We start from the raw sequence: 27138 nt of genomic DNA, 5'->3' as shown, positions 1-27138 counted from the left end.
ATGTTGGTTAGTTTTATATCGTCTTTTGATAAATGTCTATTCTGATCATTTGGCCATTTTTAAATTGGATTATTTAGGTTTTGGGGGCTGTTTTACTCTTAAATTGTTTAAGTTCCTTATATGTTCTAGATATTAATCCTTGTCAGTGAATAGTTTGCAGATACTTTCTGCTGTTCTGCAGGTTGTGTCTTAACTCTGTTGATTGGTTCCTTAGTTCTACAGAGACCTTTTCACTTCATATAATATCACTGTCAGATTTTTTTGCAATCAAAAACAAATCACTGACCATCTTTGTTCACACATTTCTGTCTGTGAACGAATCCTGAGCAGTGAGATTATTGTTATCAAGGATACTAATTTGTTTAAGGGTTTTGTATTTGTGGTATTGGGGACTGAACCCAGGGGCATACTACCTCTGAGCTACAATTTCAGCCCTTTTTGTTTTTGTTTTGAAACAGGGTCTTGCTAGGTTGCAGAGAATCTCATTACATTGCTGAGGCTGGCCTTGAGCCTGAGATCTTCCTGTCTCCGTCTCCCAAATTCTGGGATTACAGCCATAAGTCACCATATCCAGCTTGTGTTTTAGGATTTTGACAGTCATGGCTACACTGCACTGGAGTTGGCAACAGTAATGATGAACGCAGTATGTTAATTTGTAACCACAACATATAGGGCTTACAGTGCTTTTTTAGCAAAACAAACCATCTCTGTTTGTGCAGCCTTTCTGCCTCAAAGTTTCTTTACCTGTCTCTGTTGGTGAGCTCTCATTCTTTACACATCTCTTGCCAATATTCTGTCTCCTTATTTTTTTTCTTTGCTATTTTTGTTGTTGCCTAGTCCTATCTCCCTGCATTTAGACTGGCTAACTCTCTGGAGGCTTCTCCTATTTCTTTCAGTTGCCCAAACACTGAGCAAGAGGATGTAAACTCAAAAACCAGGCTGACTAGATCTGTGCCAGAAAACGCAAACAGTTCTAGAGCTAAGGCTGTTCTGGAGTCCCAAGTAGCTCAGCAGCGTCATCCCACCTTCTGGCCGCAGTCAAGAAGAACCCCTTACACTGGTCTAGCCAAAGCTGGGTGGCGTCCACAAGGGATGCTGGACAGGATGGGAGGCTTTGTCAGCAATCTCAAAGGTCGCTTTGGCTACCGAGTTAATAATTGTCACATTATTAAGCAGCCCTGGGCCCCGTGAAGCCCACCTTCTGTGAGATCTAGCCTCAGAGTGGACAGTGGGGCACACCTAGCTACAGTGCAGGACGAGCCACCAAGTGTAATCCTGTCACCGCTCACTGGGACGGAGCACCGCAGAGAAAAACCAGCCTAGCAGCATTTGTATTCTGAACAGGCGTCTTTCTGTGTTTGTGACCTTTATGTTGTGATGTGTGTGAGCTGCTGTCTGGAATTGGAAAGAAGAAGGAAATATGTCACCTCTGGCCCCTCTCCTGAAGTGTTTAATGCCTCTGAGGCACTTCAAAAGGCAACAGAGCGGAGAAGATGAGTGATTAGAAGCACAATTGGGATACGTTTTTAAATCTAATTAGAATTGTGCCTTTCTCTCTGTTTTTCCTTTTGCACTGTAGTTAGTACTCGCCGTAGGAACATTTGTTGAGTACCACACTAGTGATGCCTAGTGGTTAATAGTCACTTGTGGTTATGTAGTTTTAATAACAGTTGCTTATCCCGTGGTCTTTGATTGGAAGGAATAACATCATGCCGGACACGCATTCCCATGTAGATGAGCAGCTTGTTACTGTAGGCAGCAAGGGTGCATGGACCTGGTTTTTATTTCCTATTTTGGAAGCAGTAGTAGCTGTACACTTGACGTTTATCCCTCCATGAGGTGAGACTACTTTCCCCTTGCTCTGTCCCTCCCATCAACATATAAACGCATGTACACACACACACACACACACACACACACACACACACACTCCAGTGCTATATTCGCCATCACTAGAAACACACTCCTTGCAGCTGAGGGGAGCTTTATAGGTATCATATCATATCATGCTTTTCTGACTTATTAACAGCTATTAGCTATATATCATACGGTATGTATACCTTTTGTTAGGCAGAAAGTAAGTTCACTGTTTATTCCATTTTCTAAATAACTTCCCAGTCTGCCTTACAAATAGAAACTAAATTTTACAAACCAAAGATTTGGAATAATATCAATTTGTACATAAGAAAAATTATAACAACAAGAGCTAAGTAGCTTTAGTTTCACCTAAAAGTTTAAACATCTTATTTTCTCAGTATTTGGCATTGTGACTGGAATTAAAATTTAAATGAATTCTCTCTCCTGAGTTAGCAGTTTTATGTACTCAGCAGTCAAGACCTTTATCATAACTGCTGCTTGAGAGAAAAAAAGCATTGGAGTTTATAACCCTTGGCACAAAGTTCTTTATAATCTACCTGTGGAAAAAAAGAGGAAAAGAAAACAAACCCCAAACCACTGTGAGATACAGGGTTTTCCTTTGTGCTTTTTTATAACAGATGAGGACCTGAGACTCATGGAGGTTAAGTAAATTTTGCAAGTCTTTTTTCCAAAATACCATCTTTTCCTAGGATAATTAACATGCATACTTCACTAGTGAATCAAAAAAGTAGAAAATAACAGGCCATGTTACACATTGAATATTTGGTTGGGTCTGGTCAGGGCTAATTTGCTGTCATACAGTTATGGTAGCTTAGAGAAGAGAGTTTCTTTTATGTCTCTCTTATATAAAAGTCCACAAGTAAGCCAAGCACCCAGGGTGATTAGATAGTGGTGCTCCGAGTGGTCACTCAGGAGTGGACAGAGGCTGACGAAGTAATGCAGCTGTCCTCAACACACGGCTTCCATCTTGGTGCAGGAGTAGATCTCCAGTTGTCGCCATTTCTCAGCAGGAAAGGGTGGAAAGAAATTTTACAGGGATATTTTTCTCTTGTCATACCCAATAGCTGCATACAGCATATATTCTCCAATCCCACTGACATGAACTTAGACACCTGGCCACCATCTGTTAGCAAGAAAGAATGGGAAACATCATCGGTAGCTGTGTTGCAATGTGCGGTTGCCACGAAGGTGGAAGGGGAGTATAGAGACTAGAAGACAGTTTGCCATCTCTGACACAGACAGATAAATGTGGAAGGAGTAAGAGGCCCGGCAATAGATATACTGATCTAGAAGACTTTCTAGAGAAAGCAGTGTGTGTATCTGTCTGTCTGTCTGCCTGTCTGTCTCACTGGGGATTGAACCCAGGGGCATTCTAACTCTGAACTACATCCTTTTTATTTTTTTATTTTTTTTAATTATTATTATTATTATTTTTGGTGGCACTGGGGGTGGAACTCAGAGGCTTTCTACCTCCGGGCTATACTCCCAGACCTATTATATATTTTATTTAGAAACAGGGTCTCACTAAGTTTCTGAGAGCCTTACTAAGTAGCTGAGGCTGGCTTTGAACCTGTGTGATCCTCCTGTCTCAGCCTCCCAAGTGTGCGGGGATTATAAGCGTGCGCCACCACGCCCGGCCATCCTTTATATTTTTATTTTTTTATTTTAAAGCAGGGTCTTGCTGGGTTGCTGAGAGTCACACCACACTGCTGAGAATATCCTCAAACCTGTGATCCTCCTACCTTAGTCTCCTAAGTATTGAGATTATAGGTGTGTGCCACTGTGCCCAGCTGAAAAACAGTTTTTGTTTTAGTTTGTTATTGGTTTTTTGTTTGTTTGTTTTTTGTATTACTGGGGGTGGAACAACCCAGGGGCTTTTCTACCTCCAGGCTATACTCCCAGACCTATTTTATACTTTATTTGGAAACAGGGTCTAAGTTGCTGAGAGCCTCACTAAGTAGCTGAGGCTAGCTTTGAACCTGTGTGATCCTCCTGTCTCAGCCTCCCAAGCTCAGGGTTTACAAGTGTGCGACACCATGCCCAGCAAAAAAAAGTTTTAAAGTAAGAATATGGATTGGTGATTCAGGTGAGGGGCATAAAGGAAATTTTTTTTTGGTTGGGGGGAGCCAATATATAGAATTGACTAGAGTTGAACTTACAAACTGAAGTATCTTTAGACAGGATCCAGGGGATGATTCTGACAGAGAAAACGTATTAAATGCTAGGAAGAATATTTTCTATGTGCTTTTAGGTCAGATCAAAGGATTTGTGTCCCAAATTCCTGGTGTTGGGCAATTTACTTTTCAAAGCCTCCATATTCTCATGTCTAAGAGAAGGGATAATAATATTGCCTCTTAAGTGTTATGAAATCATGTGATATATTATATACAGAGTGCTTACAAAGAGCCTGGTGCTTTGTAGCACTTATTGTTGGTAGTTATTACTACTACAGTTCTTACTGAATGAGAGGGAAGAAAATTTTCACCTGCAAAAAAACTAAAATTCATCAGGACTGTCTACTCTTGCAGAAATAACACAAGAAGTAACAGAGATGATACAAGTTGACTGAGATATTGGCTAGAAGTGAAGGTGGATGAGAAGAGCTGAAAACATTCCAAAGCAAGCAGCAGCTGTAACTCATTTCCTTCACTGAAATGAGGTAGTGGGATTAGGGAGAAAGAGATTACAATGTGCTTGAAATGAAGTACCTTTTAAAAATATTGTCCTTTTGATTATTAGCACAATACTTTTACTTGTAAAAAATGTTATGTGTTTATTTTTACTTTTGGTGTTGGGGATTGTACACAGGGTCTTAGGTGTGTACATCTATTTTCTATGGGTTTCATTCCCAGCCCGTAGAAAGTGTGTGTGTGTGTGTGTGTGTGTGTGTGTGTGTGTGTGTGTGTGTGTGCGCGCGCGCGCGCGCGTGCGCATGTGTGTGTGAGACAGACAGACAGACAGACTGACCGACCCAGGGCCCCATACATGCTCAGATAATTTTAGATAGAAGACAGACAGACAGACAGACAGATGGCTGGCTGGCTGGCTGGCTGGCTGGCTGACTGGTTGGTAGGATGGTAGGTAGGTAGGTAGTAGTCTGGAGTTCCTCTGTTCCCTGGTCATTCCAAGTTGACCATCACTGTTGCACTAGAATCTAGTGGTTTTTAACTTTTGGGGGGATAATCCCAGATCCTTTTCTGAATCTGATGAAAGTCAAGGATCTTTTTAACAGAAGAGCTTTTCATCTCTACACACACAAAACTTTTTGTGTGTGTGTGGTACTGGGGATGGAACCCAGGCCCATTGTACCTCTGAGCTACACCCCTAGTTCTATTTTTTGGTCATTTATTTTTGAAACAGGGTCTCACTGAGTTGCCAAGGGCCTCGCTAAGTAGTTGAGGCTGTCCATGAATCACCATCCTCCAGTCTCCGCCTCCCAAATGCTGAGATTACAAGTGTGTGCCACCACAGTTGGCCTACACAAAACATTTTGCAATGCATAGAATTTCAGAAGGTCTAGATTCTCTGAAGCCTGTTTGTGTCTCTTTAGGGACTCACAGACCCCCTCCACTGTGCCATGCTTTAGTGAATATATATATATATATATATATATATATATATATATATATATATATATATATATATTATTCTTCCTGCAGAATAGGCAGATAGTTCATCTTTACAAAGTAAAGCTCTTGGCATTCTTATTTTGTTTTGCTTTTCTGCACTATGATAGAGCAAACAAAAGTGGAATCTACTGCCAAATGCAAACTCATGAATCAGAACCAAAATGGCTGGCCAAATATATGCTGTTTGGTTGTGACAACCTACAAATAATGTTGGAGAAACCTTTTGGAGAGGTCTTAAGGAAGAAGATTGGATTTTGTAGACTCAAAGAATGTGTCATGATTTGGCTTAATCTAAGCCATTTTTATTCCTCTTTTCTTGTGTTTGGGTCTATTATCTGTCTGTGAAATTTATACAGTGAGACCTCTGGGAAAGTCTTATGTCTAATTATTTGCAATGCTATGTGGAGTGCACTGCAGACAATCAATAAACAATCAATAGTAATTGCAGCTTGCCTCAGAAATGGGAGTTGGAAGCTTCATCTGGCTTAGATGCATGATATTTTTCATTAATTTTCTTCTGCTAGATTTTCCTATAATATAAAGCCTAAATAGAAAGCTTTCTTTGCTTATGAGAATAAGTAGCCACTGTTTGAAAAGAAGGACTGTGCAATCCCAGGTGTTTTATCTCTGTTAATGAGAGAAATCTTTTGCTTCAGATTGAGTGAGCAGAGAGGAGGACGAGGATATTTGCATGGTTAAGTGACTACGAGTCCTTCCTCCTGAAAGCGATATTCCCCTGGTGTCAATTACTTTTCTACAGACATCTGGATGTTTATCACAAGAGTGTACAGATGTCAACTTGTTCTGTATCATAGCTGGAAATGTGGTGATAACTTGACTTTGATTGGAGTAAACATAAAACATCTAACATTTGAAGTCAGAAGTTCACTTTAGGAAAGGGTTTAGACTGACGTTTCTCAAAGAGAGTGGTGCCTTGAAGAAAAAAAAAAAAGGAAAAGTGGAACTATCCCTAATGGTACACTCTGATAAAGTAAACAAAGTCCCACTTATACCGTCTCTAACAAATAACAGAATTTGAAAATGACATTTCTCTTCTTTTGAAACTTGCAGAAGCTGGTGCTGAGGATATAGACATTCTTCCCAATGGTCTGGCTTTTCTTAGTGTGGTGAGTATCATCTTTCCTCACATGCTATAGCAGAGAGATAAAGACATTTGTTTAGGCCTGTGGAGCAGTCACTTTCCAGCCAGGCACGGTGGCATGTACCTGTAATCCCAGCACTTGGGAGACTGAGACAAAAAAATTGCAGGTTCAAAACCAGCCTTAACACTGTAGTGAGAGACGGGCGTGGTGGCGCACGCTTGTAATCCCCGCACTTGGGAGGCAGAGACAGGAGGATCGCGCAGGTTTGAAGCCAGCCACGCTGGCTTGTTTCCAAATAAAAATAAAATAGGTCTGGGAGTGTAGCCCGAAGGTAGACGGGCTTCCAGGAACCCCAGTACCACCAAAAAAAAAAAAAAAACCAACAAAAAAACACTGTAGTGAGACTCTTCAGCAGTCTATCAAGATCCTGTTTTAAAACAAAAGTTAATGTGGTGACACTGAGACAGGAAGGTCACCCACAGTTACTTAATGAGGCCCTTCCAACTTAGTGAGACCTTGTTTCAAAAATAAGAAATAAAAAAATAGGGCTGGAAATATAGCTCTGAGGTAGAATGTCCTTGGGTTCAATCCCCAGTGTCAAAATAATAACAACAACAACAACAACAACAACAACAATAATAAATAAAAGGGTCTGGGGGTTTAGCTTGGAGGGCCTGGTTCAATCCCCAGCAGCGCGCGCACACACACACACACACACACACACACACACACACACTCACACAGAGTCTCACTTTCCAGATATGCTTTGGAAAAGAGATTGGTCAAACTGGATCTTAGAAAAGTTCCTCTAGCTTTTCTGGATATGGAGATGAAGATCCTTTGCCAGGCAATTTATTTGCCTTTATTTTTCTCTCCTTATATTACGCTGGAATATTCCAGTGCAATCTGTGTTTTAAAGTGTATGATTAAAAAGGATATCTGGGGCATTGTTGTGGATACTAGATACTACTATTAAACTATTTTAAACACGGCATCTATCCTACTTCCCATTCCATATTCAGTTTTAAGCATATTCAGTTCTACATGTTTATATTTGTTATGCATTTTAAACAGTACACTAGTGTTCCCAAACCAAGGGCAGAGCTTTTTCTTTATTTCCCAGAATAAGCTAATCATAAGTGGAATGTAATCAGCTGAATTTATTCATACCCCTGATTTTTGCCTTAATGCTTATAATCCAAAAAAATAATAACCATTCTGCTCATGCAATAGAAAGACCTAAAAACAAATTGGCCTGTGTTATGCTAGCCTGCACCAATATCCATTCTAATTGGAAATGCAGCTAAGTAAGCAGATGAAGCCCAGTCCCTGGTTTGGGCCAAGGTAAGCGTCTTTCCTGTCTCCGTGAGTCCAGTTTTTCTTAAGGGAAAAGGATGTGACTCTGAAAGCTGCTATAATTTTATTCTGTTCCAGCTCACCATCCATTATTTTCAGGCTCTGAGACTCAAGGGGGAGGTTGAAAAACTTGGAGATAGTTTCGAAGAGAGTCACAACACTAATAAAATAGTTGTCAGGCTTACGAGAAAGGTGAGAGAACTCAGCTTGGAAGAGAATATGGGTTAGAACACGTCTCAGGTTTCTGATGGCTTTTATATGAAAGACAGTGAGCAGCTGGTTATTACCACTGGGAAAAAGGGAAAGAGAAATGCCAGGGGCATTACAGAAACACCCGTATTTATAAATCAGCTTAAAGATACAGCTTTTTTAATTGCCCACACAGAATGAATCAATGATGTTTATAGTAGGACTCTGGGTATATTTAGGAGCTTGTTGCCTATAGACATAGGGAAAAAATACCAAGACTAATAGTCAAAATTATTAAAAACTACAGCCGGGCGTGGTGGCACACGCTTGTAATCTCCGCGCTTGGGAGGCAGAAATAGGAGGATCGCGCAGGTTCGAAGCCAGCCCCGCGCGCTGGCTTAGGAGACCCTGTTTCCAAATTAAAATGTAAAAATAGGTCTGGGAGTGTAGCCCGGAGGTAGAAGGGCTTCCAGGAACCCCAGTACCACCAAAAAAAAAAAAAAAAAAAATTATTAAAAACTACAGATGCAAAAGTCCTGAATAAAGAAGACAGTCACATTGGGGGTTTCTTGTTTTTACAAGAATGTATTCATAGAGAGTTGTGTAATTTCTTTCTTTCTTTTCTTTTTTGAAGTACCCAGGGGCATTCTACCTCTGAGCTACCTTGAGCCCTATTTTTTATTCTTTATTTTGAAACAGGCTCTCACTGACTTTCAAAGGGCCTCACTGAGTAGCTGATGCTGTCCACCAACCGTGACCCTCCTGTTGCAGCCTCCCAAATACTGGGATTACAAGCGTGTGCCACCATGCCCGGCTGAGATTTGTGTAATTCAGAATGTACCTAATTCAATACTTTTACTTCCAAAGGAATAAATGTGAAGTAGAAGGAATAAAGTCTCCATGCAGAGAAACCCACTGCCCCATTTTGGCTGAGGGGCACATTCCCATCTCATTGGTCTTGTAGCCACCATGTCAATAGAATATTATTCTGCCTTTTTTTTCCTATCTCTTCAAGATTATGGGATTTTTTTTTTTTGCAAATTTATCAATGTTCCCTATTACTACTGCTTTTCCTTCACTCAGCATCATCTCTAACACTTCTCAGAGTGTGCTCTTTCCTAAATGAATAGCTTGTACATTGCTGGGGAGGAGGGGCTGCTCCTAGTCTCTTAGCTCATCTAACCCATTCTACTTCACAAGTATGAATTGGAGGGTCACCTCCAAACTAACATTACAACTAACCAGGGGTTGGAGGATGCAGAATGGAATGTAAAAAGAACTAAAACTGCCAGTGTAGGGACACACACCTGTAATCCCAGGCTGAAGCAGGAACTTCACAGATTCGAGGGCAGCCTTAACAAAATAGTGAGACCCTGTTTCAAAATTAAAATAAAGCTGGGGGTGTAGTTCAGAGGTAGCATGCCTTTGAGTCCAATCCCTAGAACCACACATACACACAAAAATATATAAGTAAAAATAAAGATTTAACAAGGTGAATGTACTTAATGCTACTGAGCTATATACTTCAAACTGTGATGGTAGATTTTTAATTTCTATCTTATCACAATTTAAAATAAAATAATTTTAATGATTAAAAAGATTTATATAATATGAAGTATTATAATATCTATGAATAGTTACCACCACCTTAAGTGTTTCCTAAGCATGTGAACCATGCTATTATTTTGAGAACATTAGTAAAGAGTAGAGATTAGCATACAATAGATACAGTTTATTCTACTTGCTAGGCCTGCCAGCCTTGAAAGTTTGCAATTGTGGATAGGTTATTAGAAACTATAAGGATTTCCTATTATGTCCAAACTTGTGAGACTTTTTATGTGTACCCTTAAATTTTCCTAAAATATAACTGCATGTATTAATATACTAAATAAGGTAGTACATTCAAATAAGTTATTATCACCAGTAAAGGTTTACCTTACAAATGTAAGAACCAGCCTGGCATGGTGGCACACACTTTAATCCCAGTACTTGGGAGGCTGAGACCAGAGAATTGCATGTTCACGGCCAGCCTCAGCTACTTAGTGAGGCCTTCTGCAACTTAGTGAGACCCTGTTTCAAAATTTAGAATAAAAAATAAGACTGGGGGAGTAGCTCAGAGGTAGAATGGCCCTGAGATCCATCCCCAGTAACACACACACACACACACACACACACACACACACACACACACACACAATGTAAGAATGAATCAGTATTTTCTACCTAGGTAATTTATTAAGTAAAGAATTTAAAGGAAAAAAAAAAAACCTAGATCATCTCAGTACCAAAAAAGGCATTAAATAAAACTGACTACTCTTTCCTAATTAAAAGTTCCAAGCAAAGTAGAAATAGAAGAAAAATTTCCCCAAACCTACAGCAAATATCATTCTTTTTTTTTTTTTTTCTTTTTCTTTTTTTTCGGATCTGGGGATGGAACCCAGGGGCATTCAACCTCCGAGCTACACCCCCTGCCCTATTTTTTATTCTTTATTTTGAAACCAGGTCTCACTGAGTTGCAGAGGGCCTCACTAAGTAGCTGAAGCTGTCCGCGAACCATGATCCTCCAGTCTCAGCCCCCCAAATGCTGGGATTACAAGCGTGCGCCACCACACCCAGCTTGCAGATATCATTCTTAATAGTGAAACATTAGGTGTGTTCACATTACTTTTCAGAGGAGGGAGAAAATGCCTAATACCACTACAACCAGCAGTAATCAATTACAGTTCTTAATAATCTACTAAAACAACAAGAAGAAATGTGAGATGGGGGGAAACCACCATTTTTAGATCATGTGATTTTTTAAAAATAATCCAAGAGATTTAACCAAAAGACTTTTATAACTAAGAAGAGAATTCAGTGAAACGTTGGATTCAGAGTGAGCATATAAAATGCCCTGGCTTCCCTAAGCACTAGGAAAAACCAAAGAGGAACTGTAATGATAACAACGTTCCATTCGGGACAACAGTTTAATCTCCCATACATATATCATATATGTATGTAATATGTGGATAGAGCTATAGTAATTTAAAAAGTGGTATATTGACACAGGAATAGGTATGGCATCAAAAGAACAAAATAGAGAGTCTCCTACCAGACCGGTATGTAAATGGAGATTTAGAACATGCCACAAGTGACATTAATGGGAGTGGGAAAATGATGGGCTGTTTGCCAGGCACCGTTCCAGGCACTGAGCTCTAGCAGGGAATAAATGTGGCAAAGTCCTGGTTTGTGGTGATGGGAGGGAAGGTGGGGTGTGAAGGGTGAGGTCTCTCGGGGGCAGTGGCTGCCATCTTAAGTTACAGTGATGGTTTTTGTAATAGTGTCCTAGATCAGGTATGGAAGGGATGGTGTGAACCTTGCCAGTTTGGTGGGAAGAGACCCACAAACAGGAAGAAGGGCAGCACACAGTCCTGAGGAGGGGTCCTAGTGACCTCCATGTCCTGTTTCTGCCTTAAACACTTACTGTGCTAAGTACTGCATAGTACTGATGTAGGGAAAATAGGTATGTTTGAAAAATGACAGAAAAGATAATGCAGAAGTGTAAACCAGGTGAAGAGGACAGGGTAGGTCAGGTTGGTGGGTATTTTGGTTGGAGTTGGCTTCACTTAAGAGGTGCCACTTGACCAGATCAAGAAATTGTTTTGTTTTGTTTTGTTTTTGGTGGTACTGGGGTTCCTGGAAACCCTTCTACCTCTGGGCTACATTCCCAGACCTATTTTATATTTTTTTTATTTGGAAACAGGGTCTCTTAAGCCAGAAAGGCTAGCTTTGAACCTGCACAATCCTCCTGTCTCCACCTCCCAAGCTCAGAGATTACAAGCATGCGCCACCATGCCTGGCTGAGAAATTGTTTTTTTTTTTTTTTAGTGTTGAGTTTCTTGAGTTCTCTGTATATTCTAATATTAGTCCTCTATGGGAGGAGTAGGTGGCAAAAATCTCCCATTCTGTTGACTCTCCATTGAGGTTCTTAACAGTTTCCTTTGCTGTACAGAAGCTCTTCAGTTTCATGCAATCCCACATATTGATTTGCCTTTTAGTTTGTTGTGCCTTTGGGGTACCACAAAATAAATAAATAGATAGATAGATAAATAAATAAATAAATAAATAAGGTTAAAAAAAAGAAATTGAGAAAAGGACCTTCATATGGTGGGGAAAGCATTCTGGGGAGAGGAGCAGTGAATTAAAGCCCTGAGAGAGAATGTGCTCTCTTATCAAAGAGCACCAAGATGGACAGTTTGGATGCTGAAATAATTTGAATACTGAGGTGAGAATAGACAATAGATAATTAAAGAAAGGTGGTTAGGAGGCTCCCGCCCTAATTCTAGCTGTCATGCAGACCAGGACAGCTAGAGGAAATGGTGAGATTGTTCTCCTCCTTAGGAAAGGGCATCTTTGCAAGTAAATTCAACGGGATTTGCTGGTGGGTTGGACCTGAGGTGTCAGACAGGAGGGAGCCATGTCTGAGCCTGTGGACAGAGACTTCTCACATTATGGAAGCGGAGTTCCAACAGGGCTTGAGAGTTTTCACAATTGTAGGCAGATGCCCACTGTCCTTGTCCTTCACCTGCCTGGACTCTTGAAATCCACCAACCTTCTGGTACCCACCAAGGAGAATAAATACCTCATCTTCCATCAACTCAACCAAATCAGTTGCTGTTCAGATTTCCAGCTACCGATTCCTATTTTTTCTTATTGTCTCCTCTGTTTCCTTTGCATCTCATCTGTGGCGTCATGCCACTGTCATTCACGTTTGTCTGTCTGTGGCGTCATGCCGTCAGCTTTAACCAGGCTCTATTTATCATTCTTGTATAGTTCCCACGTTAGTCCATAAGAATACTTAAGTCTTGGTCCTCAGCTCTTTTTCATTATTTCATAAAGGGCCTGAAGTATCCAGGACTTCACAGCTTTGCACCAGATAAGCCTGGAGGGATCCTAATGATGGATCTAAATGAAGAAAAACCTAGGGCGCTGGAGTTAAGAATCAGCCGAGGGTTTAATCTGGCTTCGTTTAATCCACATGGCATCAGCACTTTCATAGACGACGGTAAGAGCCCATGAGAAACATGGCATGGTTCACAGATGACCAAGGAAAACAGATTTGGATCGTATCAATCGGAAAGGAACAATTAACTCATGAATTATTCCTGTATTCCTCACACCAGCAACTTGTTCACCTTCCTCTTCAGCTAGCAGTAAATTATGCTATACTTTGAGATGTCTAACAGTTAACACCTGAAAGGATGTTTAGACTTCATAACCTTTTCATCTACCTATGATCGTTGTATTAAAAAGAGCTCTACTTCTGAATTAAACTATAAACAGATTATGCATGAGTTCTGTATATGGAGTGTAAGAAACACACTTTCTTAAAGGTCAGAGGACCAATGATCTGAAATAACACCAGGCAGACAGTGATGGGAAAGACCAGGAAGAAGAATGATCCATTAGGTCTTCTAACAGCTTGTACGTTCAACCTTTCCTTGCCCGTGGTATTTAAATGTCAGTGTCTGCCCGCAGATCCTATGGTTATGTCTTGCAAATTAAGTCTCTTCTTTGGATTTTTTTAGATGACACGGTTTATCTCTTTGTGGTAAACCACCCGGAATTCAAGAATACAGTAGAAATTTTTAAATTCGAAGAAGAAGAAAATTCTCTTTTGCACCTGAAAACAATAAGACATGAGCTTCTTCCAAGGTACTAACCTAAAACTTCAAAATCTCAAATGCTCCATATTCTGAAACTTTTTATGTGTGTGTGGGACTGGGGATTGAACCCGGGAGCATTCTACCTCCGATCTGTACCCCCAGCCCTTTTGTAAAAATTATTTTCTTTATTTTGAAACAGGGTCTCACTAAGTTGCTGAGGATCATGATGACATTGCAGATATTTGCCACCATAATCCCAGTATGACTCGGGCATTTTATGTACAATTTTTAAAAATAGTGTATATTTCATACCTCCTAGCTATGCATATAAGTTGTATATGAGGCACAAATGAGTTTTGTGTGTAGACTCAGATTCCATCCCCAAAATATCTCACTAGGTATATGCAAATATTCCAAGGTTTTTAAAAATCAGAAATAAGAAATATTCCTGATTCCAGACACTCTGTACACACGCACATGCAGACACACTTACAGGCACACAGGCATGTGTGTGTAGTCTCCTTAATAGTTCACGGAGAACATGGCGTATGGAAATTGAGGTCGCTCTTTACAGTATTCCCCTTGAGAAATAGCAAATTGCTGGGGCCCAGGGCGATATTCTTCAGGAGCATCTGGCGAGCAGAAGGCAAGCCTTCCCATTTTTCTCTGCTGCCACTCTCCTCCACCACTCAGGAACCAAACGCTGGTCCTGCCAAGGAGAGCAGCCTGTTTTACGGGCTTGAATGCTTTGTACAGGGCTTTTATACAAAGTGCTCTCGCTGGGCTAGTTGGTGGCTCGGGGCTAATGGCCCTACAGAATTGGAGGCATTCAAGTTGGAAGTGGGTCACCGCTACTTCAGGAACATAAAGCTGGCGGACAGCGTGGCTAAAAGAGAATCATGTATATCTTCCCAGCTCAGCTTGCCTTAGCCCACTGATTTTAGTTTAATCCTGATGGATAGTTTTTAATTTCTACTTCCCTATCCAGGGCATAAGCATATAACTTCCAATCATTCTTCCCCAAAATGCACTTCATAATAAATAGGAGCATAAATATTACTCAGACAGCCTCTCCATTATAGAGCTCTTTCAAAAGAAGAAAAAAAAAGGAGACCCTCCTTCCCTGTAGCTCTGCATTTTTCATTTGATAAAGGAGAAAGCTCTTTCAGAAATTTTTGCATAGTGTAATTGGAATTTAAATTTAATAGCACCTTCGCCTAACTGGTTTTAAAAATGTAATTGTTTTTAGCATATCAATCTCTCACCTGAAGCATTATACTATGGTGATTTCATCATCCATCTGTCTTCAACTGTTTATTGAGGGCCTGTTCATTCTCAGCATGTCGGTGTTGTGAGGCAGGTAGAAATTGAACAGTCAGCCTTAGTTTGACTAATAACTAAGCCAGGGACCTCAGGAAAATTCAGCAACCAAGTAAATGGGCTAGGTAAATGTTACTGACAGCCTAACCAGCTCACAGCCAATCGGGCTCTATCCAGTTCTACTCTATGGACAGCTGTCTTTACACATAATTGTTAAACCCTGCATTGTTTGCATCAAAAAAAAAAATACCCTGATGGTACCATGTTCTTTTTTTCTTTTATAATGATCCCGCCATAATTGCTAAACAACCTAACCTATCTTTAAAGTACCTGGTACCTAGTACTGCACAAAACTGTTTACTTGGAAGTGATATTATAGTATATTGCATATGACTATAGCCACTGATTTTAAGTCATCTTTTCCTGGAAAATCTCTTGCTTTTTTTTTTTTTTTTTTTTTTCTTTTGCGGGTCTGGGGATGAAACCCAGGGGCATTTGATCTCCGAGCTATACTCCCTGCCCTTTTTTTTTTTTTTTTTTTTAATTTTTAAATTTGAAACAGGGTTTTTCCTAAGTTACAGAGTGCCTCATAAGTATCTGAGGCTGTCCACAAACCGCGATCCTCCGGTCTCAGCCTCCCAAATGCTGGGATTACAAGCGTGTGCCACCACGCCCGGCCTCTTGCCAAAAATTTAAAACACGTATCTATAAATTTAACACGCATCTAAATTTAACATGTATCTAAAAACACTTATCTAAAATTTAAAACAAGTATCTATAAATATTATAGATACTTAATCTTTAACATGGAGACCAATAAGACTGTTTATTTTCTCTCACATATTGTTTTTCTCTTTCAGTGTAAATGATATCGTTGCTGTCGGACCAGCACATTTCTATGCCACCAATGACCACTACTTCTCTGATCCTTTCTTAAAGTACTTGGAAACATACGTGAACTTACACTGGGCAAACGTCATTTACTACAGTCCAGAGGAAGTAAAGGTGGTGGCAGAAGGTTTCGATGCAGCAAATGGAATCAATATTTCACCTGATAAAAAGTAGGACCCCTTCCAGAATAGCTTCATTTCTCCTAAATCATAGTGCCAACCAAATCTTTTTAAATTTTTATTGGTACACTGTAATTGTGTATGTCAGTGAGATTCACAGTGATACTTTCATATATTCGCATAGCTTATTTAATCTGCTTAGCCAAGTTCTTTATTTTTTTCAATTTGGAAATAGCTTTCTTGACATTTTAATATAATTATTTATGACTAATTCTATTGTATGCCCTTGTTCACATTTACATTTTACAAATATAAGTTTGAATAAAATGAGACCACATTTATGTATACATATTAAGATATCAGGTAAATGTTTCCTCTTAAATAAATGTATCATATTTTACTGACTACATAGTGTTACTTTAGGAGGAGGATTCTGAACTAATTTAATCAATTCCCTATTGATGGCTATTTAGGTTATTATCTTTTTTTATTTTTCACAAAGCTGTTTTATACTTATTTACCACTGGAACTTTAACCAAATTTTTTTGTGTGGTACTGGGGATGGAACCCAGGGGTATTCTACCTCTGAGCTACAACCCCTCCCCTACTTTTTATTCTTTATTTTGAAACAGGGTCTTACTAAGTTGTGAAGGGCCTCACTAAGTAGCTGAGGCTGGTCTCAAACCACGATCCTCCGGTGTCAGCCTCCCGAATGCTGGGATGACAAGCATGCACCACCACGCCTGGCTCCAGCTATATATATATATATATATATATATATATATATATATATATATTTTTTTTTTTTTTTTTTAAATAGAGTCTCACTGAGTTGCAGAGGGCCTCACTAAGCAGCTGAGGCTGGCTGCAAACTTGGATGCTTCTGTATCAGCCTCCCAAGTGCTGGGATCACAAGTGTGTGCCACCATGCCCAGCTGTATCCAGATATATATATACATACATACATACATATACATACATATATATGCATATATATACATATATATACATATATATATTTTTTAACTCTCTAAGAGAGCACTAGAGCATTGTGTTTGAATTTGTAGATTTTGGACTCATATAGACCTGGTTTCATATCCCAGCTTGGATGCCAGCTAAATGAGCTGCACCTCTTTTTGCATTTTTATAAGTATGTCTATAGAGCAAAACCCTAGACATAGAACTACTTGCTCAATGTAGACCTTTTATTTTTTTTAATTTTTAATATACTCTTATTGATGCATCGTGAAGTTCAGGGTGATAGGACATGCACCTACACAGCACTTGGTGAGCCTCCCCTGGTTCTCCCCCTATTCCCTCCCCTTCCCCACACATGGTATTAAGATTGGCACTGGTCATTTTGTATATGTTGTAGCGTCAGTGGAAGTGTTACTTGTATTAATATTCCCTCACCACCCCCTCCCCTAGACCCCTTCCATTGCTCTACTGGGGTTTCTCCTCCTATATCTGGAGTCCCTTTTATATCCCAGTTTCCCCCCAGATTTCACATATGAGAGAAAAATAAAATGACCCCTAACTCTTTGTAACTGGCTAATCTCACTTAGCATAATATTCTCTAGACTTTTCCATTTTCCTACGAATGATATGACTATGTTCTTCTTTATGGCTGAGTAGAATTCCATTGTGTGTATATCCCATAACTTGTAATCCATCCGTCTGTTGATGGATATCTAGGCTAGTTCCATAATTTGGCTATGGTGAACTGTGCTGCTATAAAAATGGCTATGCACATATCACTTATATTCTGATTTCATTCCCTTTGAAAAGACATCCAGGAGTACAAGAGCTAGATCACGTGGTGGTTCCATTCTGGGTTTTCTGAGGAACTGCCTCACTGATCTCCACATTTGCTACACTAATTTACAATCGCATTGATAGTGAGCATGGACCCTTTAAATGTTAACTTCAATGAATATTGCCAAATCACCTTCCAGAAGTTCTCTACTGGAAATTCTCTTGTTTCTGTACACAACCTCAACCTACAAGAGAGGGTATTACATTCTTTACTAGCTTTCTCTCTACGGCCTTCACACGAGAACAGCTTCCCATTTAACAACTCACACTACCACAAATATAACACTAAATAACTTTGTCCTTCCCTGAAAACAAACATCATTATGTTTGTGAAGCAATTTCTTCTTTTTTTCTTGTTGATTATAGAAAATGGGTATGGAATCACTTAAATTGTCTCTAATTGACCTGATTCAGTATCTCCAGGCAACTCTTGTTTTTCTTCCTATTTCTTCCTTTCATATTTTTATTATGGAAGTTGAACTTTCCAGATATCCAACATAAGTAATGATGCTGATGATGCTACTGCTGATGATGGACATGAAGGCATATGCCAGTAATCCCAGTACTGGCAAGGCTGAGACAGGAGGATCACAGGTTCGAGTCCAGCCTCAGCAACTTAGCAAAAACCTCAGTAACTTACTTAGCAAGACCTTGTTTCACAATTACAAAATTTCAAAAAAAGGGTTGGGGGTGTAGCTCAGAGGTAGAACACCCCTGGGCTTGATCCTCTATACCAAAATAATATAATAACAATAGAAAGAGGATTCTGCTCTAACACCTCCTCTTCCACCATTCTTATCCATCCAGCGAGGAGCCATGCTGGTTCCACATGTACCTCCTCCCTTTTCACGGTCTTTCCCAGTGACACTTGCCTGCTATAGGTTCTCACCCTCTTGGGCTACAGATGAGACTTTGTTCCTAGTTTTCAGCCTCCTTCCATTTTCTGCACTCTGGCCTTTTTTTGTCTTCCTATGATTTTTTATCCATTCAGGGATCCCCAAAAGGGAGCCCTGTCCTCACCTTTACCTCCTCCTGCTCAGCATCCCACCAGTTGCAAAGTGAATGTGCCTAATAATTGTTGGTCTGAGCTCCCCATTGGTTATTATGCAACTTTGTCCTAAAACGTCAGTGGAATCCAACTGTTTATCAAAGCAAGGCAGGAACTCCACACTCTCTTCTCTATTGTTTCTGTACTTCCCACACTTTAGACCACAAACCCCTTATTTTATAAACATTCCTCCCTCACTCTTGCCATTGTGCCTGGCTCATATGTTTTCTTCTGTCTGGAAGGTGCTTCATGCATCTTCAAACCTAATCTCTGCTTCTGTATCCTTGAGCAGATTTTCTCTCCTTTGGGGGCCTTTTGGCATACTCAGGAGTTAGAGGTTTCTTCCCTGTCTAGACCCGAACGCTTTCTCGTGACTCCAGTCAAGCTGAATTGGGTGTTTCGTGTGTACACACTAGTCTGACACTCTTAACACACTGTGAATTTTTCCAGAAGGGAGGTCTTGTCTGCTTCCTGTTTCTATCTGCCACCACACTGGCTTCATGGATGCCACTCAATGGAACCACTGACATAGAATAGTAATTCAGTTAACAAAATTACCCTAAAGTAACCCACCACATGTCCCCAGGTGTGGATAGATCAATGTGGATTAAAACTTATCTCTTGCTCTTAAAATTCTCTGTGTACTAATAAATATGTTCTTACATAGTATTAGTAGATGTTTTAATAAAATATGTTCTGTACCTTATGTTTCTTATCTGTAAGTGATAGAAATATCAAAATATTGTAGAATGTAGTGCTCACTGTTTTTCCTCATGAAACCAAAGATTTGTTTCCTTGTTATTTCAGTAAAGAATGCCATGCACTTTATATTCAAATTGATATTCTATATTATTTTCCCTAACAAACCTTTCGAAAAAATAATTTAATAATTCCATGATTGTTGCAGCACCCCTGAATTGATTTTGAAAGCTTACATTTTAAATAAAAATTGACCTTTATGAAGCCTTCCTTGAGGGCCCGTCATTGATTAACTTCTGGCAGGTTATTAAGACTTATTCTCTTATGCTGTATTAATGAAGCTTTCTCCTGGCAGGAAGCTCTAACCAGTGTTTCCTCTCTACAAAGGCATATCTATGTTGCTGACATACTAGCTCATGAGATTCATGTTTTGGAAAAACATCCTAATATGAATTTAACTCAATTAAAGGTAAATATTTATTCTTATGTCTATTCTACTTTGCAATTACATTGTTAAATTATAACAGTGCCACACTGAGAACAAAACGTGGGTGCCAGGGTAAGAGTCCTGTGTTTTTAAATACTGTTTCCCTACAACAAGAGGAGTCTCATGTTCCCAGCAATACCAAGGCCTGACTGTAATCACATGCTGCGGCTGGCTGAGACTGATATTTGCATCAGATTTAGGGCTCGTTCCATGAAGTATTGATGGCATTTGACGAATTCCAATAAGAATTTTCACAATTGAAAAGACTAATGGATGAATTCTCAAATGAAGATTTATGCATGTTGTCAGTTCTTTCAATAATAAATGAAGGTAGAAATCGGGTTCCACACCATTATATTTTCTTCCAGCTCGACAACACATATTTTAGGTTGATTAAGAATTTCCTATCCTGCTTTGATGGAGTTCCTTGAGCTTACTGACCATTGTGCATCTTTTAAGAGAAAAGGAGTTCATTTTTTTTTTTTTGAAAGATTGATTATCACCTTAACTTTCTTAATTTCGGAAAAGATGAAAAGTGGGCTCCAGACAGGTTTATTAAATTTAGTTTAAGCAATATTGGTATTGGGAGGGTTGAAGCAGGGAGATGTTTGTAATTTCCCCACATGCTTAGAGGTGGGGGAGTTTGGCTTTAAATTATTTAATCAAGTTTTTCATGTCATTCAGAGACTGTCATTTTTTTCTCTTGTCAGGTACTCCAGTTAGACACACTGGTGGATAACATATCTATTGATCCTTCCTCTGGGGACATCTGGGTGGGCTGTCATCCTAACGCCCAGAAGCTCTTTGTGTACGACCCCAACAATCCTCCCTCATCAGAGGTGTTTATATTTTTAGTTTTCCAACCCTAATTATCCCGGGCCCTTTGAACTAACAATACAGTAAACTGTCACAAGGATGATTTGTTAGTTCTTTTAAGCCAATAATACAATAAGCTTGGGTGGTGGTGGTGTAATTGCTCTAAGCCAATAATTGGCAGAACCTTACATTGTTCAAATGCTTTAAGAAAGGTAATCTTTTGATGTACTAAATTATGGTGGAAACTAGTCAGAAGGCATTTTTATAAAGATGTGTGCCCTTGTGTAGTATTCTGGCAGCTTTTAAAATATCTGGTTTATCGTCAGCTCGCCACATGATGTGATTTTTGTTCATGTTGGAGTAGTGTGAAAGTAGGCACATTAGTGTGAAAGTATTTCTGTTAATGCCGAATTGCTATAATAACACTAAATCCTGTGTTGGCATGGCATCACTAGATGGTTCTAAAAAGTACTTTCTTTGAAGGTTGGAGAAAGCACTTTAATTTAAGCATTAAAAAGATTGGTAACTGCTGTTTTCAACAGCATGGCCTCTTAATCATTGTGTCTTTGTGGGAGACAGGGATTATGGCGGTTCCATGTTAATCCTTTGTATCTCCTGTGTAGGTTCTCCGCATCCAGAACATTCTATCCGAGAAGCCCACCGTTACTACAGTTTATGCCAACAACGGATCTGTCCTCCAGGGTAGTTCTGTGGCCGCAGTACACGAGAGGAAGCTGCTTATAGGCACTTTATACCACAGAGCCTTGTATTGTGAACTTTAAATTGTATTTTTTGGTATGCAGGCATGATGACTTCTAACAATTAATTGTCACAGTTGCTAATTTTGAGAGAATTTAACCAGCAATATTGACCCAGACATGTATGGCATACATAGTTAATTTTATTTCAGTAAGGAAAGGCCCCGTTTATTCTTATAGACCTATTAATATAAAAGGAAAAAAAAAAAAACCTGTTGGATTTTGTTTTAATGCCAAGCAAGGAAGAAAGAAGAAAGCTGCTTTCCCATAAAGTGAAAACACTTTGCACAAATCAAGCCCCACTGTTGCCTTCCAACAGCAAAATGTGTCCACTGAAGCAGGGCGAGTTGGATTTTCTTCAAATGAAAGTGACCTCAGTTCCCCTTTGTGACCACTGCAAGTGTTCAGAACTACTGATAAAGTGTGTGGATATTTTGTACTTACATCTTGTTTACTATTAAGAGTGTTGAGTTATATTAAAAACTAACTGAAATATCCAAGCTTTGTCTGTGTTTGAATCTCTTGCATGTCCTCAGGGAATTGGAAAACAGCCTTTCTTTCTTTCTTTCTTTCTTTCTTTCTTTCTTTCTTTCTTTCTTTCTTTCTTTCTTTTTTTTTTTTTTTTGTGGTACTGGGCGTGGAACCCAGGGGCATTACTACCTCCAGGCTACACTCCCAGACCTGTTTTATATTTTATTTCGAAACAGGGTCTGACTAAGTTGCCGAGAGCCTCACTAAATAGCTGAGGCTGGCTTTGAATCTCCGTGATCCTCCTGTCTCAGCCTCTCGAGCGTGCACCACCACGCCCAGCTAAAACAGCCGCTTTCTGTGGGCTTTCCTTGGGATAGGTGGGCATGGCAATGTTCACTTTTCTTTTTGAAAGCTGAATGCAAAGGGATTGTTTTTTTTTTTTTTTTTAATGAACCAAATATGTCAACTTGAATTCTCAATTCTTAGGGACTATTTTAGCAGTTCTCTTTGTAAAAGGGAACCCAACTTGGATACAAAGAGGAGATAAAAGGTTGGAGCTGGCAGACTTGCTCATCTGCCCACAGAAAAGAACTGTCATAGGAAGGTGGGAGAGATGGAATCAGGTCCACGGCCACTTGGCTGAACAGCAGCAGGGCCAGGCTCAGGGCCGAGGGGGCCTGACCCACAAGGGAAGAGTTTTTCTGCTCACCGTTCCTTCCTATACAACTGGCTTGAGCCCTAGAGCAAGACTTGCCTGTGTTTTTTCCATATTAACTTCTCAAAGCACTTCTCATGCTTTTCCCATCATCATCATCAAAATATTTATGAGTTAAGTATAGCGTGGCCAACAATACACTGGAAATTTCATGTTCATTGTTTGATTTAATCCCTATTGCAGCCTTCAGGGAGTAGGTACTAATATTATACCAGTTAGGAGTGGTGGTGCATGCATGTAATCCCAGCATTAGGGAGGCTGAGACAGGAGGATCATGGTTCTCCAACCCCCTCGGCTATTTAGTGAGGTCCTTTTCAACTTAGACCGTGATTCAAAATAAGAAATAAGCCGGGCGTGGTGGTGCACGCTGGTAATCCCAGCATTCTGGAGGCTGAGACCAGAGGATCGTGGTTTGCGGACAGCCTCAACTACTTAGTGAGGCCCTCCACAACTCAGTGAAACCCTTTTTCAAAATAAAGAATAAAAAATTGGGCAGGGGGGTGTAGCTCAGAGGTCAAATGCCTCTGAGTTCCATCCCCAGACCCGCAAAAAATAAAAAATAAATTAAATAAATAAAAAATAACAAATATGGCTGGGGGTGTGTGTAGCTCGGGGTTAGAATGCCCCTTGGTTCCATCCCCAGCACCAAAAAAAAAGTAACAATAGAGTAAGAATAAAATATGCCTACTATTATGCCTTTCTATTTTATCTATTACAAATTTTATTTGGACAAAAGTAGATATAATAAACCCATGTATTATTTATCTTAAAAATACAAAATTTTTAAATATACTGATTTTGGCTTCTATGGGCCGTAAAGGATCCTATCTTATCAAACCATAAGTATAATGTGCATTTGTTTGTGCTGGTCTTTTTATAACCAAACAATTTGATCGTTAAGAGGTTATCATCCTAAAAACTGAAATTGAAATTGGAATTGGGCACCACTAGGTAGATCGTAGGTCTATAAGTGGGTGTGTTCATTCTTTTTAATTCAAAATCCTGTTCAATGACAGTAAATACTCTTTTGGTTTTTAACTAAAGCTTAGTTCTTTTATAACAATTAAATGTGAACATTAATACTTAATATAGGGAACAAGGAAAATTAAACATAAGCTGCACAGTATTTTTTCTTCATGTTCTACACATATTAGTCATTCATGACTCTAAGGATGATACTTTTTCTAGATTTTGATTTGCTCAGTTTGAATCCTACCTTGGAGTCACAGCCTACCTATTGCTGGTGAATGTCAACTGTGTGAAACAAAGGCAAAGTAATAGTACCCACTGCCACCCCACCCACTGCCACGTTTCTTGGGCTATCTATACTTTACATTATGCACCAGGATTCCTATGAAGGAATCTCTGGATGTGTGAGGACCAAGGTTAGGAGAATCTCAGTAACAATCTCTTAGCTTTCTGCTCCTTGAAGTGGATTCAAGACTTGGATCTCCCACCTCTCTCTGCACTTAGACATCCTATAAATAAATTCTTTTGCAAAACTTCTTGTTTCCATGATTGATAGACCTTGTAGCTAGCAAACAGGCTTTTATTTGGTAATAGGACTGCTCTACAGTAGAAGATGTAGGGTTATGTAATATAACTACATAAATTGATTACATTACCTTCATTTTGAGCCTGAGAGTGATGCTAATGATAACATAATTTCTGTCACACCCACTTTGAAGAAAACTCTAAGATTTCTTCTGTAATATCAACTGGAAGTCACAGGTTAAGTGGACTCCCTGTTTATCTTTAGCGTTCCTGTTGTATGGTCTCCACACCCATGAGTACAGCGTATCGGCCACATTCTCCAAGTCTAAGCACCTTTTTTCATTTCTCCCTCTCCCTCACCACCTCTCTGCCCACATCCTGCCAATTTCCAATATTGTCAGTCCCCCACCTAAATATTTCTCAAATCCATATAATGCTAAGGACAATAAGGATTCAAATATATCCTATTCCTGAAATAATATAAATCTGTGGTCTTTCAACTTTTTCCCCACCTTAAGAACAAGTCACATATCAAGGCATGCAGTTGATTGTACCTAGGTTTTAAACAACGGTCTCTGTGGCCAATGGACATACATTTTCTAATGGTCTAAAATCCATATCTTAGCTGGCATGGTGGCACACATTTGGAATCCCAGCATTTGGGAGGCTGAGACTGGAGGATCGCGGTTCCCAGACAGCCTCAGCTACTTAGTGAGGCCCTCTGCAAGTCAGAGAGACCCTGTTTCAAAATAAAGAATAAAAAATAGGGCTGGGAATGTAGCTCAGAGATAGAATGCTCCTGGGTTCCGTCACCAGTACCGCAAAAATAAATAAATAGATAAATAAATAAATAAATAAATAAATAAAAAATGCATATCCTCACTGGGCACAGTTGTGCATACCTGTAATTCTACTTGGTTGGCTGGGACAGGAAGATAACAGGTTTGACGTGAGCATGTGGTAAGTTAGCTAGACTCTGTTTCAAATTAAAATAGGGCTAAGGATGTGGCTCAAGGGTAGAATGCCCTAGCATTCAATCTCCAGTACTGTGAAAATAAATTAATAAATAAATAAAAATAAAAGGTAAAATGGGACTGGAGATGTAGCTCAGAAGTAGAATGCCACTGGGCTTAATCCCTAGTAAAACACACACACACACACACACACACACACACACACACACACACACACATATTAAAAGCCATATCTTCTTTTTGAAGAAAAACCTTATAATGATATACTCACAGGCCTCCCCCTCCATCACCACTTATTTTTCTGGGAAACAATCACTAACACGAATAATTATTTAAATTAAAAAATTTGCCAGGCGTGGTGGTGCATACCTGTAATCCCAGCAATTGGGAGGCTGAGATAGGAGGACGCAGTTTGCAGATAGCTTCAGCTACTTAGTGAGGCCCTTTGCAACTCAGTGAGACCCTGTTTCAAAATAAAGAATAAAAAATCGGGATGGGGATGCAGCTCAGAGGTAAAATGCCCCTGGGTTCCATCCCCAGTACTGCAAATTAATTAATTAATTAATTTAAAATTTGTGATTGTTAATGTGATCAAGATAAATGATTTGAAATTGTTCAAACCTCACAGAAGGTCACACAATAAAAGCAAAGAAGCTTTCCACACTCACAGATCTCCTCACGCTTTCTGACTACATGTCCTGCTCTTGAAGACTCTATTTTTCACTTTGTACCTGGACTGTTTTTTATGTATGTACAAATAGATAAATAATATATAATCCCTGAACTTTTATACAATAGGATTATACCATAAATACTTCTGCATCCCTTTGTTTTTTTTTTTTTTTTGTTGTTGTTGTTGGTTTTTTTTTTTTTTTTTTGGGTTCTCAGCTCGTCTTTTATTTATTTATTTTTTTTTTATTTTTTTATTATTTTTTTTAAGTGTGCGCCACCACATCCGGCTTCTTTTTTCTTTTTTGGTACTGGGGGTTGAACCCAGGGGCATCCTCTGAGCTACACCCCCAGCCCTATTTTTTTTTTATTTTATTGCTGCACTGTATTCATACATCATAGTGGGATACAAACTTTTGTAGACATACATGCACACATCGCCCAGTCAGCCCCCACCCGATCCCCACCCCATTCTCTCCCCATCCCTCCCTCCCATGCTTGGCTTAGTGGTTGACATCTAGTATTATAGCAATTTATCCAAAATTAAAAATGATAATCTCACATAACAGTTTCATTTGTCTGATACCAAGCTTTTGATGTCTTAAAGATGACATTTCAATATTTCTTTTTACTTTCTTTTTTACCAGAGAATATTTTTTTCTTTTTTTTAAGTGAAACTATCATATATTTATTTTTCAGAAAAAAATCTATCCTGATATGGAATATGGACTCTAGATACCCAAAACAATCTTGAAGCAAAAACAAAGCTAGAAGATGTATATTTTCTGATTTCAAACCATATAAAGCTACAATAATTGAAACAGTGTAGTACTGTTCTAAAGGCAGATATATAGACCATTGGAGTTAAATACAAGCCTAGAGCTAACTTCTTCCCTATATTGTCAAGTTATTTTTGACAAGGTTTCCACGAAGATTTGGTGGTGGAAATAATAATCTTTTAACTAAATATTGTTGAAAAATAATAATTACATGGAAAAGAATAAAATTGGACCCTTACCTAATCCCACATACAAGTATTAACTCAAACTAGATAAAAGACCT

General features: G+C 39.3%; 1 protein-coding gene across 1 annotated transcript in view; it reads left to right on the top strand.

Moving 5' to 3' along the window:
• Positions 1-21777, top strand: part of PON2 (paraoxonase 2) — a gene marked incomplete at both ends in the record, with an annotated part of 46128 nt that extends 24351 nt beyond the window's left edge. Inside the window, 7 exons of the mRNA XM_080701713.1 lie at positions 6579-6634; positions 13034-13199; positions 13723-13849; positions 15981-16181; positions 20080-20161; positions 20890-21018; positions 21619-21777. Coding sequence (XP_080557839.1) covers positions 6579-6634; positions 13034-13199; positions 13723-13849; positions 15981-16181; positions 20080-20161; positions 20890-21018; positions 21619-21777 — 920 coding nt within the window. The remainder of the gene's footprint in view (positions 1-6578; positions 6635-13033; positions 13200-13722; positions 13850-15980; positions 16182-20079; positions 20162-20889; positions 21019-21618) is intronic.
• Between the last annotated feature and the right edge of the window lie 5361 nt (positions 21778-27138).

Source organism: Muscardinus avellanarius, assembly GCF_963383645.1.
Source record: "Muscardinus avellanarius genome assembly, chromosome: 9".
Classification (NCBI taxonomy): Eukaryota; Metazoa; Chordata; class Mammalia; order Rodentia; family Gliridae; genus Muscardinus; species Muscardinus avellanarius.
The sequence above is the reverse complement of the archived record's forward strand: the minus strand, read 5'-3'. Positions and strand labels throughout refer to the sequence as shown.